Raw genomic sequence first — 16,874 nt, 5'->3', positions numbered from 1 at the left:
AGTTTTAAACCAGGACACACATGCCATTGTTCATAATTCATGCAGCAACAGCAGCACCAGAAAAAGCAACACTGAATGTGTTGTTCTGCTCCAATTAAACATTTATGTTAATCTATGTAGATCCATGTAAATGACCAACATGGGTGCTTCTCTGTGAGCGAGCCAGAGGGATTTCATTCACTTGCGTGGCTCTGTCTGCTCATACATTTATGCCAGTGAATGCTTTTGAGAAGCTTTCTGAAGATCAACATGTTTCACATATGTCTCTAATTGTTCTTACTCATAATCTTTGTAGTGCTTCCTCTTTGTCTTGATCATTTGAAGTCAGTGTCAGCGAGCTTCTCCAAGGACAATCAGTGGCTACTGTTCATATTCTCTCTGTAGCACTGACTCAGGCAACCCTGTCTTTCTATACCCGTCTTTCTCTTTATTCTTTTTCTTCCCGTCCTCCTCTTGTCTGCTTTGAGAAAGCCCAAACACAGAGTTGCGAATACTGTTGGAAATACTTCTAAGTGATTTTATCCAACCTTTCCAAGGGACTTCAAAATCTGGTCTATGTCTGAACCTTCTGCTCAGTGCAGGGAGGTGGTGTCTGTATCTGCAGTCGCACTGAAAAAACATCTCCCAACCCCACTGAGACGTCTGGCTCTGTCCCTATAAAGCATATTAAATGTCAGAGATGGATGTCTGTGGACATTTCTAGAGATGATAGCAGTACAGGGAGGTGGTGGGACTGATTTACATGACTTGAGGCAATCCACAAGAGACCTGCACTAGAGTCAGTAAGATCTTTTATTGGACTTGTTTGGCTCTTGCAGGCCATGAACGCAGAAACACTTCTACAGTAGGTCAAATCACTGTGCAGTCTTGAGGAGGAGAAAATTACAGCTGAGGTATACAACCCACCTTTCGTATTAAAGCTATAGTGTGTAATTTCTGCTCACGTAAACATTTTATGGGTCTTTGAATTTTCATCAGACATTATAACTGAATTTTGGTGAAGTGTTTACCCTTTTCAATAAAATCAATCTATAAATGATTTATATATTTTTTATTTGTATTGTTTGTATTGTTATTTTATTATAATTAAAATTATTTATTATCCTATCTTATAGATTTGAATCTAGTATTAGCCAGTGTTACTTTGGTATTATTTATATGCTATTAGTATTTATTAATATTTTAAATTAGCTTTTATTTTTATATTTTGAGGTTTTTATTTTGAGGTGTTATTAAATCTCTAATGTTGAAACAGAAATAACTTTTAGAGAGGGACAATCATTTATTTATTAATTTCCTCTTCATTCTACATTCTTGTTCCCTCCTTTCTTGTCCTCATCCATCTGTTTTCTCTTCACAGGTATTGAAAGGCTCTAAGAAGCTCTCCATGTCGGTCTGTTCTATGGGACGGATCCCAGGTGGTTACGTGACCAATCATGTGTACACATGGGTGGACCCTCAGGGCCGCAGTGTGTCCCCACCACCAGACTTGCTGGAGCAGCATGGCTCAGGAGGAAGACACTCGGACATTCAGCAACATGGCCACACACACATTCGGCACGAGGGTGCTGAGAAGAAGGTGAGTGAAAACGAGCGCTCATGTTGACAGATTGAGTGGAATGTAAGCAATTTAAAATTCAGGGTGATGTTGTAAAATGCTAAACATCTGTGGCTTTTCCCTCTATGTGTTGTGTCACTCAGTTTATTCATATTTAAAATGACAGCTCTAACGAGTGTAGAAATGATAGTAATGCCTTAGTGATTTCTCTCTGCTAACTGCAAACCAGCTCTGCAGGGTTTTTTTTCTCTGTAGGTGCATTAACGCACACACACACACACATCAGCTTTCCCCACTATGCCCTCTCATACCTTCATCCCATATTCTGCCTCTTCAGCTAAAAATGCCCAAAGGACAGCAGTCACCAATCACAACACTGCCGACAAGGTCTGAAAAGTCCTAAACAGTTGCCACTAAATGTACTAAATACAACATCTGTCAGTGACTCACAAATTTAAAAATGTATATCATCAGAGGTTTATATTGCATTTCTAAAGGTTCCTTTCCACATGGAATATTTTTTTTGGCCATGTGGCATCACATATGTGTAATACTCACTGGATAGAGCCAGAAAAGTGAAAATAAGTAATTTAACATAAAAGAAGATATTTTGAAGAATGCTGGTAATCAAACAGTTGATGGTCGCTTATTTCTTTCCGTACTATGAAAGTCAATGGGGACACCAACTGTTTGGTTCTTCAAAATACTTTTGTGTTCAATATAAGAAAGAAACCTATACAGGGTTGGAACGACATGAGGGTGAGTAAATGATAACAAAATTTTCATTTTTGTGTGAACTATTCCTTCAACTGCCTATAAATTCACTTGCAAAACCTATAATGCCATAAACTCAAACACAGAGATTTTCACTCATAATAACTGTCTAAACTCCAGACAGTGGTTAATTCAACAACAAAAACTGTTTGTTTCTTCAGATTTGATTATGGATGACTCAAGGTAGCCCTAATTACAAGCACTGACAGTGATCTATTTGTTTTGGATGGAGGCAGTGGAGCATGTTAGCTGCAGAGATTCTTTAGCAGGGGTCTGTGCTGTTTTGGCTCAGATGTGGGGCTGCTGAAAGAGTATTTGAGGCACGCTTTGGGCCCGGCTCACCTGAAATGTTCTCTATGTCAATGTGATTGATATGACCCATTTGAACTATCATTTGAGTTCAGATGAACTAGCCAAATCCATATTACCCATTTATCACACTACGTGTAATGCATGAGGAATGAATAAGGATATTTGTTTACTGAATTGTGTCTACACATGTACATTTGTGTTTAATAATATTGGTATTTTAGTGCTTACTGCAGAGCTGACATTTAAGGTCATGAGACACTTTGCAGTACACTAAGCAGTACATTACATCAGTGTAACCAATCAGACAAAACTATGAGGGATTGTGAAATGTGTGCATGACTATGCATGACTTCATTACGCTACAAACAGACACAGAATGTACCCTCATAGTTAGTTTGAATAATGCTGAGGAAAATCATATCTGGATTCTGGGAATCTGTTCATGGTTTTAGTATGAAACGATGTAAGACAAATGAGAACTGATGAAACTTAACCACCTCAAACCCACAGTCAAGCCCGTAGAGAGGTGATAAATACAGCTTTAATTGATTTGTTGGTAAATGTTCATCAGGGTTTAGATGCCGCAGTGGTTGGTTGTGCTGCATTCCAGACTTGAATCTGATTGGTATTTCATTCAGGTCGAACATCACTAGAATCCTGATGGGTGGGTGAGTCAATTTATAGTCACCTCCTCTTCATTGCCTCAGCATTTTCCTTTAGTAATGGGGCGTCCATAACTGATGAGCGAAATGAAGTGTGCAACCACAGTCTCAACTAGGGGGTAAATATCCCACCCACTAACCAATAATCCACTGTGTCATACATGTTCAATTAAAGTACTGGAAATCTGCTACTTTGAAGCTGTGCTTGTAAAATGTGCAGTAGTGTGTCTATATTTAGTATGTACTGTAAATGATTTCAATATGCAGTCTAGGCATGGGCCGATATGAGATTTTGATGGTATGATAACATTAAGCAAAAATATTACGGTTTCACGGTATCACGGTATTGTCGTTACAGCTTATTTTTAAATGACTGGGTAAAAAAATTTTTTTTTAAACTTTTTTCCTCTGAACACAATATATTTAGTTTTTGAGCAACATACAGAATATCAGGAACAGTAGAATTTGTTTATTTTTCTTTGATTTGTTTCCTAAAAAGAAGAAAAATAAAGGCTGACACCTTTATTTAACTTAAATCTGTAATTTCAGTTATTTAATTTAAGTTATATAATTCATATACATATCATTTATATAATTTAATATAATTTAGTTATATCATTTCATATACATAATTTGATTTAATAATAACCCAATTTGAAGCAAAAACAGAATGTTCTGACTAGCTTTGTGAAATTATACTACATGCTTGAACGAAACAAACAGAAGAAGCTCTGAATGAGATGCAGATTCACTCTCAGCAGGAGGCGCTCATGGAACACCAGATACGGTGTTTCCTTGGTTACCGTTGTAAACAAAGCAGCACTGCGCTGAAACCAAGCGGCAACCTCCCGCTCTCTCTCGTGAAGCCAACAAGGAAGTGACTTAAAGGGGTCATATGATACGATTTCAATTTCTCTTTGGAGTGTTACAAGCTCTTGGTGCATAAAGAAGATCTGTAAAGTTGCAAAGACTAAAGTCTCAAATCCAAAGAGATATTCTTTATAAAAGTTAAGTCAGTCACACCTACCTAAAACGGTTCGTTCTAACACGCCCCCACATATCTACCTCACTATGTGGGAAGATTTGCATAACACCGCCCAAATGTTCACGCAAAGAAAGAAGGCGTAACTTTTATTCTCGCTGTAGTATTGTTGGTGCCGCCGCCATGTCGTGAAGACGCTGTGTGCTTCGTTGTGAAAGCGAAACTACTTTGTTTGGTTTTCCAAAAGAGGATGATATCTGCTTCGTCATGCCTAGATCTGATCCGTGCTGGTTGCTGAGGAAATACTTCAACTTTGTGCTGTGGATCACCGGATCGGCTTTCACCGTGGACGAAGCGGAGTCCAGCCCGGGGTCGTCACATGTGTTTGCCGCAAGCCCTCCGGACGCTCCTTCATCGAATCCGCCGGTCAAGCCCGCTGCCTCTGCTCACTCAAGCCGGCCTCTCCTCACTCTAGCCCCCGGCCTCTGCTCAATGTAGGCCGCTGCCGCTCACTCTAGGCCACCGTGTGTGACACTGTTTCGTTGTGAAAGCGAAACTACTTTGTTTGGCCTTCCAAAAATGGACACGACTAGAAATCAGTGGTTAAGTTGTATTTACAACACTGTTCCAGAACACTTCAACCCAAAAATTCATATGTGTGCAGCACATTTTATGGAGGACCGTTTCCTGATCCTGGTAGAGTAGACTACAATACCGGCTGTTCTGACTCACAGATTGTAAGTAAGTTTTTTATATTTAAAGAGTTTTTATATTTTATATTTTTTATATTTAAAGCGAGTTTTTTGGGCAGTGTAGAGTAGGGCTTGTTGTTTGTCATTTCTCCGATCACAAATGCAGACATGGTTTTATGTTTACGCGGCGCAATGCATGCAACGCGTAAAAAGACTATATAGTATATTATAGTGTAAAGACTATATAGAGTATAAGTCAATATAATCCATAATTATGTCCCCACTGGATACAACGAATGCATCGTTTATAATGGGTTTTCATGTTTTTGAATCATCGCTCCGGCCTGACAGGGCATCATCACAGTATGGTTGGGCATAACTTTTCTGTCACACGCTTAAGGTATTCGGCCAATCATAACGCACTGGATAGCTGGCCAATCACAGCACACCTTGCTTTTCAGACCGATGAGCTTTGTAAAAATCTACGCGTTTCAGAAAGACGGGGCATAGAGGAGAAACAATAATGTACAGTATGTGGAAAATAATGTGTTTCTTTAACCTTAAAATGCATAAACACATTTCATTACACCAAATACACCAAATAATTTTCTTTTTAGCAACATCATATGACCCCTTTAAATTGTAATTGGTCAACTGGCCGGTAGAGGCTGGATGCAAAAGGGAGTCAATCCCATAGACTCCCCATGTTAAAATGCCCATCTCTACAGTAGAAAAAAACATGTTTACAGCCTGGTTTAAAAAATGATTTTGGTCTATATAGCTAATTTTGCCCTTCATGACAACTGTGAGGGGGTGAATTTTTTTATAACTCATCCGTTTAAATTATATTAAGCCTTAACGTTCTGCATAATTAAGGGTGCGGCCACTTGAGTGACAGGTGGATTGCCGCTGCTGTCACCACCGTCGAACTAGGTGGGCTTGGTTTCAGCAACCTGCTTCTGCCTCTTTGCCCATTTTCGATTATGCAGGAGTGACGCCCTGTGACGCGCTGCCAAGATGGCGATGGCCGGCTCCGCCTACTTTAGGCTTCAAAAACGCTCTTCGGAATTGTAGCGAATCAGCTCATGGGGAAATATGAATAATTAACCATAACTAGTTATAATTAACTATTCATATTTTAGATCCACTGTAGATATTTAGCTGACCACTCAGGGTCAACCGTCTTGTCAATTCTAAGAACGTTAATTTCCTGGTTAAAGGAAATAACTTTCTTACTGTACAATTCTATAAGTTTGTAACGTAAATCTGCATGATTATTGACTCCGGTTATGAGTAAACAATGAACACGTCAAGTGTGATACAAGTAAGGTTTTATTAACTACATAAACACTTAAACTAGTCCAACATACTACATAAACACATTAAGCCGGTCTAACATACACATACACACACACACACATACAGTTGGTATAGGAAAGGGTTAAAGTTTAACTCAGCATAGAAAGAGGCATAAAAATGGATTTTATGGAACACTTTGCATGTATATTCAACAGATCAAAGCCTTCAGGGAAACATCAGATTCTGAGTTCAAACACACCTTGTAGAAAGGTGTAACTGATACTTAATGCATCAATTAAATCAACTAAGTTTGATACTTGCACGTCTGTATGAACAAAGATTCCTGATGCGATCTTACGGCCCCAAGATCTTGCTGAAGTTGGTTGATGAAAAAGAGCTAGTTTGAGTCAGAATCACTTGATGAATGAAAAGGACTAGGCCGGAGCCTGGCACGAGCTTTGGTATCCTGGAGCATTTCTCACATCTTCATCTTAGCATCTCACTGAACCACCGAACAGGGCGGGTCACATGGAGTGTGGCCTTTTAAAGCCTGCAGAGATTCACGCCTCTCAAGATGGGTTCGTCCAATGAGGAAGGCTGAAATCCCAAGCGGGAGGTTGGAAATACTGGGGATTTTTATGACTCTTTGTCTGTAAGCATGGTATTTTGCATATGTAATTCGCTGGAGTGTTGAGGCACAAATTAGTACCGATTCTTAGAACATCAATATGTTGCAGAGGTATCAGCATGTAATATGCACTCTCAGCTGAACCACCGACTGGGCGGGTCACATGGAGTGTGGTCTTTTAAAGCCTGCAGAGATTCACGCCTCTCAAGATGGGTTGGTCCAAGCTGAAATCCTGAAATCCCAAGCGGGAGGTTGGAAATACTGAGGATTTTTATGACTCTTTGTCTGTAAGCATGGTATTTTAATTCGCTGGCCCTAATATATATTGTCTATGTACCACCATATAATATCCACGCTTGTTTCGATCATAAGAAGGCGAATTCATAGATACTAGACATGAAATAGTTACTTATATGAATGAGTGGTTTATCGTAAGCATGAATAAAAATAGTCTATAATACAACAGATTAAATACAACACAGCAATAATATACACAATGGCCTGAAGAAAATGGGTGTTCATTCAAAGAAGGTTTTCCTATGAATTAATTAGTAGAAAAGTCAGTTTCTCCTGTGCATTTGTGCCTTTCTTATGAGGAAAATGAGGGAGTTTATCCCCTGCATTCCTTTTAGGCCATAAAACCAGTGATATCAGCATTGGTTACCATGGAACCAGAGGCCTGTTCTGCTTTTCTGAGGTGTTAGGTGCATTTCGGGGGAAGGGTCCATAGACCCTCGTAATTGGCCATTTGGTTAGGTGATGGGGAGTTCGATATTATTTGTTAAATATAACAAAAAGTTGTGTGTCTGATTGGTCCAAATGCTACAGAATCCTACGGGTGACGTCACGGACACTACGTCCATGTTTTTATACAGTCTATGGCTGAAACACTGCTTTAATGGAGTGGTGGATGCCACTTTGTAGGCAAAAACCCAGACGTGAGTTAGCATTTTAGCACTTCCGGTTCCATCGTCCCAGAGTCAATGGGTTTTTTGAATGGGATTTTGGTTAAATGCTCGTTTTATTGCTTTCCCGCTGATTTAGAGACTCTGGGTTCGTACCATAAGGCAAGGCAAGGCAAGGCAAGTTTATTTATATAGCACATTTCATACACAATGGTAATTCAAAGTGCTTTACATAAAATAAATGAAAAGATAATAAAAAAAAATTATCACAACAATAAAACAAGGAATTTAAAACTCTGAAAATGAATTACAAATTGATTTAAGAGGTTTAAAATGAATTTAAAACAGTTAAGAATAGAAACCTTATTTCGAAATGTACAGAATTACGTGCTTTCATATGTCCTTTAGTTATGATTATTTCATTTATTCACTATAATATTTATTACTAATGTCTCATTTCAGTTTTAGTTTGATTCTAGTTTTGTATTTATTCCAGTTTATATGAAAAGGTTCATGTAGCGTGGATTAAAATTCATATACAGATTAAATCCTTTTCACTGAACACGTTAAAAATAAGCTTGAAAAGTTGTGGGAAGCATGGTGGTGGTGACGTTGAAGGCGCTTTTATTTAGGCTTCAAAATTCATAAAAGTTATATTATTTTGTGAAGACTATCTTGATGGACAAAATGTGTAAATTTCATGAACTGTGGTTGAACACAGAGCTTATTTTTTGCGATAATCCAAAAGTCTATGGAAAAATCCCATTGGCTTTTTGTCGAGGGAACCAGTGCGATGCTAACAGCCGATCTGCCTACAAAGTGACTTCATAGTTCCCCCACTCTATATGAACTATTCAGAGACAAGTTAAAAAGAAAATACCACGTAAACTTTTCTGAAGACAGTCAGTTCCCCTCAGAAACACATTCATATAAACCCCCAAATCAATATTGAGGATTTTCTTCCTATAGTTCGTGCATCATGAACAGTGAGCGATCTGCCTGCTACAGTATTTTTCTCTTTGCGTCTGTCTTCAGCGTCTCTGACCTGTGTTAACGGGTGTTTACGGACTTCATATTTTCACATAAATTACATTTTGGAAAATTATTGCATTGCAACGCAGTTTGTGCAATTCCAGAACAGAGACAATTTGCAATAAGACAAAAACGGCTGGTTGCTGATCGCGTAAGTTCCAGGGGCAGCTCCTTAAGTTCTGCCATCCTACACACATGTGACTGACCGCTCGCTCGCACCAACAGGAGGAGGAGGGTTGTGTTACACTTTCAGTCTTTGAGGAGACATGAAAAACAGCGCATACCGCAGGAATGGTATAACGGAAAATATAAGTGGTTTTGAAACCGTGAAATTTTCAAATCGCGGTATACCTTGAAACCGGTAATCTACCCATGCCTATTGCAGTCATTGTGAGGGGAGTTTGTTCAATTCACTAATGTTTCAGGTTTTTTATTTTTTTTATTTATTTTTTTTTGTATGAAGGTCACGTTAAACTAACATAACTTAGAATTTGTCAAATTATGTAAAATGTGTAAAAATATTATTTAATTCTGTCTATTTATTAAAGTGCAAGCTATACAATTACCCATAGCAAGATAAACGAGTTATATTATTCCATAAATTTCCACACACACACAAAAAAAAATGCTGTTAAACACAATGCCCCATAAATGACATGTATTTCTTTACTTATTTATGTACTTGTTATTTCAGAAGATAATGAAATTAACAATTTTTCCAGACATACCTCTATATTCACTAGTGGACATTGTTAGTGAAAATAAATATATACAGTAAGTAACATTGTGAAAAGCGTTTTACAAGACTTTTTCACATGACCAAAAGTGTCTAAAGTTAATGAAACTAATAAATGTATCCAATTACAATAGATTACAGATGGAAAAAAGTGAAGAAAATTATTTAAATTATTACATACAGCATAAATTATACATTAAGTTAATTGCAGCCATAGTCTACTGACAATGAAAGCAGTGACGGCACTACACCGGGGCTAGGGGGGGCTATAGCCCCGTCAGAATTTTTAATAGCCCCGGTTTAGCCCCATTTCATTATGAAGTAACTCTGACGTCATCAATATCATTAATTATCTTAGCACCCCCACATATTGGTCTAGCCCCCCCTTAGCACCGGTAGAGAAAAAATTCTGGCGCTGTGCCTGAATGAAAGAGTGCAAAGCTAAATTTGGAATCTAAGATGAATCTAGAAATATGTAGCTGTGATTTATGCATTGAATTCAGCAAAGACTCCAGCATTATCGGCAGGTTTTGAAACACTTGTGGCAGACGTCATAGCTGTTTTTCCTCTCATTTGTATAAAGTTTAACTTTTTGACACTTTCAACCCTTTCTTAGCTGTCAATCCCAAAGTTTCCCCAGGGAGCCTATTGCTCAGCTAGAGAATAAATTGGATCTGTACTGTTAGATTGCTTTAGGAGTTGCTCTGTTGTGAAGACTTGTTAGTGAATACATAAACAAGTTAAATGAGCATGATAATATACAAATGTGTGTGTGTTCTCTCCCCAGGTGAATATCTCACTGGATGATGGGCGATCTCTGGGTTTGATGATCCGTGGAGGTGCTGAGTATGCTCTGGGCATTTATATCACCGGAGTGGACCGAGGGTCTGCTGCAGAGTACAGCGGACTAAAGGTAAAAAATCTTGAGTCACAATTTGAGAAACTAACCTGGCAAATATTAGCCTATTTGAGAGCCTACTTTGACTTTAATACAATTATTAGTGCCTCGACTTGGACGTGAGTCGATTGCATGAGACAAGTCCTTATTTCAGTCTAAATCTTTTTTAAATGGGAGCAGTGTGCAGTGATTTGTTAATAAGGTTGCTAGAAGTCATCAGTCAGTCAGTGATTCATCAATAATGATGTAGTTGAAAACAGCTCATTTACTGGGTGCAAAATTTACATGCCACCTGACATCTGACAGGAAAGTTAATCATGTTTGAAACTGCAAGTCATTGTGTTTTGACGGGAAGTATTCTTCATCTCTTCGCTTAAAACAAACACAAATTGTGTCAGACATCTGACATGTTGACATCTGATTTAATTTTTTTGTAAAGCCGCAAGTGGCCAAAAGTGTTGCTGGGGTTCAGCATGACTGCATTTAGTGTGTCTAATTAAATTTGTGGTGTGAGTATATTGGTTGAAGTGGCCTCTGCCAAATGGGAAGATGTAGAAACAAAGCGGCACTAAATCCAAAGCTGGCCTCATAAAAGATTGAGCGAGCTCTTAACATTTTGGCATCAATCCATGGACAGAAAGATGAAAGATGTTTCCTCTTTCTCCATTTAGCCGGAGAATGGGCCGGGTAGGCTTTCTGGAAAATATCACAAGCGAGTCTTCATCATAGCATCAGTCTGCTTTAATCTGTTGAGATGAATTGTTTTGTTCGTAATAATCAACTCTTTTTGTTTTTATTTTGTTTATTTTACATTTTATTCTTCCTCAGTCCCTGTCTCTCTTTGTAACCTTATGTGCTTGAGTTATTCAGTGATTTGGCTTCAGCAACTACCTCTGCCCCACCAGAGACAGATAAATATTTTACGTCACCTTTTTGGTAATTCAGCTCCGTGCTTCTGCATGTCCACAACCATTCATTTGTATTCTTGCTGCTTTGCTGCATGGGAAAATATTAACAAAAGGGTTGATTTGTAATCGTCTCATGTCAGGGCTGGTGTTTACTTGTGCTGGTGATAAAAAGTCAGACATTTCATATCATAATTTGGCAGGATAGTGAGACAACACAACATTGAGACGGTTTTGTAGAATGTATTCTGGATCAGGATGGCAGTGTTAGAAGATCTGGTGTATCTGCACTGAAATGACAAGAATCACTCAGCTGAACACAGAAACGAGAGCATTTTGGAAAGGGAGGACAGATGGTTAGCCTAGGTAACACATCTATAGACCAACAAAGTCAAGGTTTGGTTGGGTAGCATGGCTGTTTGGTGTTAGCTGCAGCTTTGTGGTAGATGCTGCAGCTACACCATTTGGCTGCAGATAGCATCTTTCTCCATTAATTGCCATTCAACAATTATATATACTCTGATATTTTTCATTGTATTATAGGCCTGGTAAATGTTTTACCAGTGCCCAATTTCTTTTCGAGTGCTCTTAATAGCTCAAAATGGATTGTTGGAGATGTTTTCCCTGTCTGCTGTCTCTAACGTCACAGCTCAGGATAGTTGCAAGTGGTTTGGACTGTGTTGAGCCATTAGCTGATCGTGACATTTTTTGTCACTGTTGCTTTATCTCTAGAGCAGAGTTTTTAAAATCAGGTCTATGGACCCCCAGATAGCGTATTATTGTTATTATTATCAGTAGTAGTAGTATATATATATATCCTACTGTTGTCATTATGGTTTCATTCTGCTTTCATGATCAGTGCAGTATAAAACTAGCTTATTTTATTTTGTAAGCAGTATATTTATCTTTATAATATTGAAAAATAGAATGATATTTTACTGTCTATTTTACCATTTGTACACAGTATAAATGGCTATATATGAAATATATTGGTATATGCTAAGTGTACTGTATACCAATATATACTATGTATTGCTATTTTTTTATTGTAACAAGTAGAGGGGAGGCGCCTCATTCCACACTGGAAAAATAATTATGTAACATTTATGCAACACTTATCTGAAGCTACTTGCATTGCATTCAGTGTATACATTTTACATGTAGTACCTGCTGTGCCACAACTTCGATAGATGTATCTACTTTAAAGAAGATCCACCTTGCAGGCAGCAGACAGTGAGGTAAGAGAACATTTGTTTGTGATTATTATATGACTTATGAAATGTCAAAACTACTTTTATGCTGATGTTATCAGCTTATACAAAAAAAGCTCATGCATAACCTCGACATACAAAAAACCTTGCATACACACCTGCACTTACAGTATACCACATGCTATGAATTTCTACCTCTATATTGCAGCTTTCCCAGAAATTACTGGGAAAAGGTCCCACTTTTGTCCATTTAATTGCATATTGCAGTTATCAGCCCCAATAATCATGAGTCTTTCCTTGCGATAGATTTGAACCTTACCATATTACAAGAACACATAAATCTACTTAGCTCAACAGTGTTCTGTTGGACGCACAACTGTTGCCGTACTGCTCTAATGGAGAGCGGTGGTTGCGATGAGGAGATGAAAGATTGACTGCTTGCTTTTTTGGAGAGGCTTTTCATTTTGCTCTCTCTATAATTGTTTGGGTTTTAGTGCTTCTTCAATGAACCTCTCATCAGTGGACCAGAGGTTCCACTCAAGAACTCCTCTAAACACCAGTCTACTTTCAATATGTCTAGACCACTGAAAAACTCTCTTATAGACACTAGAAGCAGAACTAAATAAGCAATGAAAGGATGCTAGACACACTTAACATGAACGATATGCGTAATTAAAATTTAAAAAGCTATGAGAATCCGAGGCAAATGTTTTTTGTGTCTTAATAAAATAGTGTCTTAATAAAAAGATTTATTGGGGAAGTGTGTTTACCTATGTGGAATTTACGTGACTTGCAGTACAATGACGATTTATATATATATATATATATATTCCCATTTTACTGTAAAAATATTTTGCATATTACAAAAGGCAACATGTTTTTAAAATTTAAAGAAGATTTTATTTTGTCACTGTCCTCTGTCATGCTACGCTGTTCATGGAACACGCTGGAGTCACGAGCGGGAGGCGACGAAGGAGGGAGGAGACAGGAGGGGCCCGGAGCAGGAGGAGCCCAGCTGGACCCAGACCACAGCCATAATGTCGACCCACGGTGGAGCCGACGGAAGAAGGAGCCATGGAGGAGGAATGGCTGCCGACTCCAGGGGCCGACAAACGGCAGCGGAGCAGGTGGTGGAGGAGCCCAAGGCGGAGACCCAACGAGCCAGGGGGATGCCGAGGATCCGGGGGGCCAGGGTGGAGCCGAGGGCTCTGGTGACCGAGGTGGAGGTGGAGATCCGGAGATCCGCGGCGGAGCCGGAGCAACTGAGGACCAAGGTGGAGCTGGCGGGAGGAAGGGGACCAACGGAGACGGTGGGACGAAGTGACGAGGTGCAGTCGGAGGGGCGGAGTTGTGAGGAGATGGCGGGTCGACGCCCGACCAAGGCGGAGCCGGAGGATCGACGGGTGGCGGTGGAGGCGAGGGAGCCGAGGTGGAGCCGCTGGGTCTACGGGCCGAGGCGGAGTCCGGGCCTCGGAGGCGAGGGATTCTCCAGCCATGGCGACGCTGGAGGATGGCAGACCCGTGGAGCTCGCACCGTAATGATGATGGGCTGAGGGCGAGCAGAGGGGCTGCCAGACGACAGAGGTGGAGGAGGCAGGAGCGGGAGGGAGGGCGGGCATTTGTGATTCTCCGGGCATTCAGGGCTTAACTGGATCGGAAGACCCCTCTAGGCTGAACACGGGAACAGGATGGCGCTCAGGAGGAGCGGACACTTGAGGGCGCTTTCTAGGAGCAGGCACTGGAGGGTGCTCTGGACTGGATTCGGGGACTGGAGCCCTCTCCCCTTCATTTTGGCACTTTCGCCGCGCCATACTCGGCTTTCTCTCTCGTGGCGGGCATTGTTGCCGGCTCTCGCACTTGGTCTGACGATCCTCTGCTCAGTCGCTCGGCTTTGCGCTGGCTCGCTGATCGCGACGGGAAATGGCTCTCCGTCAACGGTGGGCTCGGGCTTTAGCTCCACACAGCGGGGAGATGGTGGGCTGGGCTCTGGGTCCGGAGTGGATCTTTTCTCGCTAGAATCCACTCCACAAACGAGCCGAAATCCTCTCGAGGACCATCTTCAGACAACGGCGCTCTGCACTCGATGTTTAGACTGGCGTCGTAGAACGCAGAGCGCGTCGTCCGGGTACCTGGTGGTGCTTGCTAGCAGCTGGAACAGTCTAGTATGGTCCTCGAGAGCTTTGTCCCCCTGCTCCAGCAGGAGGAGGAGGTATTCGGGGGGAAGAAGGGCATCCATCCAGGGAACACAACAGAAAAAAAAGATACTGGGAAAAACGAGAAAACAAACGGAGGAGAAAACACGGAGGTAACTGTTTTTAGATCAGGTCTTCTGTCACGCTACGCTGTTCATGGAACACGCTGGAGTCACAAGGAAACGTTTAACAGTCTTTAATCAAAGAAACACAGGGAATAATCCACAACAGGAGCTTGAGCAACACACGTCGAGAACGAGTAGACCTGACAAACACAAACTGAACAGACTAGGACTTTTAAACACAGGGCAATCAGGGGAACACAGTCAAACTAAACGAGGACAGGAACATGACCAAATAAGGAAACACTAGAAAAGAAACAGGAGCAAAACAGAACATAGACAGTCCAGAATCCTGACATCCTTAAGCAAATGACACTGTTTAATTTTATTTTGTCACTGTCCTGAAGGAAAATAATTACTTGTGTTGACAGCACATCTTTTTTTCTACCCACTTTTAGAGAAATGTTTAGCTAGTATTTATTTGATACAGTAAAAAACGTAATATTGTGAAATATGATTATAATTAAAAATAACTGTTTTGCATTTTAATATATTTTAAACTGTATACTTTATTCACATGATGGCTGATTTGCTGATTAGGTGCTCAAGTAATATTTCTTATCAACATTGTTGAAAACAGTTGTTGCTTAATGTTTTAGTGGAAACCAGGATACTTTTTTCAGGATTCTTTGATGATTAGAAATTTCAGAACAGCATTTGTTTGAAATAGAATATTTTTATTCTATTAATATATGTGTGTGTGTGTGTGTGTGTGTGTGTGTGGTGTACAAAGCAGTGTTCTTTCCTGTGGAAGACCACATTTTCCACAAAGATTTGGATCCTCCTACTAGCCCCTTTTTTAGTTAGAGCTTCTGGCAAAACTCCTGGCCTTTGAACTCATTCCATAATTCCTTTCTTCTGAACCACATTTCCCTTCAAGCAGCCACCCCCACCATTTCCCAAAAATCCTTTCCCTGTCTGCTGAACTCAGAGCCATGTAGATTAAACTTTCAGCTGCGCTGGAGGTAAAACTGACTGATGGCTCGGCATCTGTCCCATCTGCGTAGCTCAACACTGGGCCTAATTAATGTCCATTCCCCTCGGAGATAAGCTGGGCTCACCTGGATCTGTGGCGGACGTCCGTCAGACACATTTATCTGTGCCTCACCACTGCTGGTGTCCGGTGCAACTGTAGCTGACAGATGGATGTGCAAGGTGCGAGCAGTGTGTTTGTATATTTAAGGAGTGGGCCTGAAGCCTGCCTGCGGTATAATAACTTTGTCTGAGTTTTTAATATTTGTTTAATTTAGACCCACCTGGAGAACACAAAGAGATAGCCAGAGGCGGCCGAGGATGGAAATAGAGCTACAAAATGACCTAGTGAGAAGCCTCACAAGAGCTTATCTGGGTCATATCTATAGTCCAGCATAATTATTTCTCCTTAAGGTGTTTCAGTCTTGATTTGGGACAGACCCAAGCTCTCATAATAAGTCACACATGAAAATCCCATTTGTGTATAGGGATTTATTAGAGTACATAAAGGAGGATGAAGCAAGATTAAGCTTGTTTGATTTTAATGGACACATGGTTGCTTTATATATAACACAGACTGGCCCTGAAAAAATGTTTGAATTGTTGCATTTTCTGAGACATTTTTGTAATTTTATCCAATTTATTTAAGTCGATATATTTTTAGTGGATGTATATAGTCAGTTCACATACAGTAGGTGAGTACCAGATTTATAATAATTATATACATTTTAATTATTTTTTTTTCTTTTTGTGTTTTAAAATGTGTTTATGCTTTATTTTATAAGTGTGACTGTTTAATGTTTGATTATTGATGTAGTCTTTAAAAAGTATTTTAAAGCAGAACTTAAGCTGGTGTAAGATTTATTATTATTATTAATTATTGTTATTATTATTAATTATTATTATTGTTATTTAATATTTTTTTCATTTGGCTTAATACATTACATTTTAATGCACACAGGGTGTGTATAGTTAACATTCCATTGCACGCTTG

General features: G+C 39.8%; 1 protein-coding gene across 2 annotated transcripts in view; it reads left to right on the top strand.

Annotated features, from left to right (window-relative positions):
* The window catches only part of whrnb (whirlin b), a 51,761-nt gene that overhangs the window by 10,397 nt on the left and 24,490 nt on the right, over window positions 1-16,874 (top strand). For both annotated transcript variants that reach the window (XM_016244356.1, XM_016244355.1), the window contains exons 2-3: window positions 1,361-1,579; window positions 10,368-10,493. In XM_016244356.1, coding sequence (XP_016099842.1) covers window positions 1,361-1,579; window positions 10,368-10,493 — 345 coding nt within the window. The remainder of the gene's footprint in view (window positions 1-1,360; window positions 1,580-10,367; window positions 10,494-16,874) is intronic.

This window comes from Sinocyclocheilus grahami, unplaced genomic scaffold (genome assembly GCF_001515645.1).
Source record: "Sinocyclocheilus grahami isolate Dianchi unplaced genomic scaffold, SAMN03320097.WGS_v1.1 scaffold715.1, whole genome shotgun sequence".
Taxonomy (NCBI): domain Eukaryota; kingdom Metazoa; phylum Chordata; class Actinopteri; order Cypriniformes; family Cyprinidae; genus Sinocyclocheilus; species Sinocyclocheilus grahami.
The sequence above is the reverse complement of the archived record's forward strand: the minus strand, read 5'-3'. Positions and strand labels throughout refer to the sequence as shown.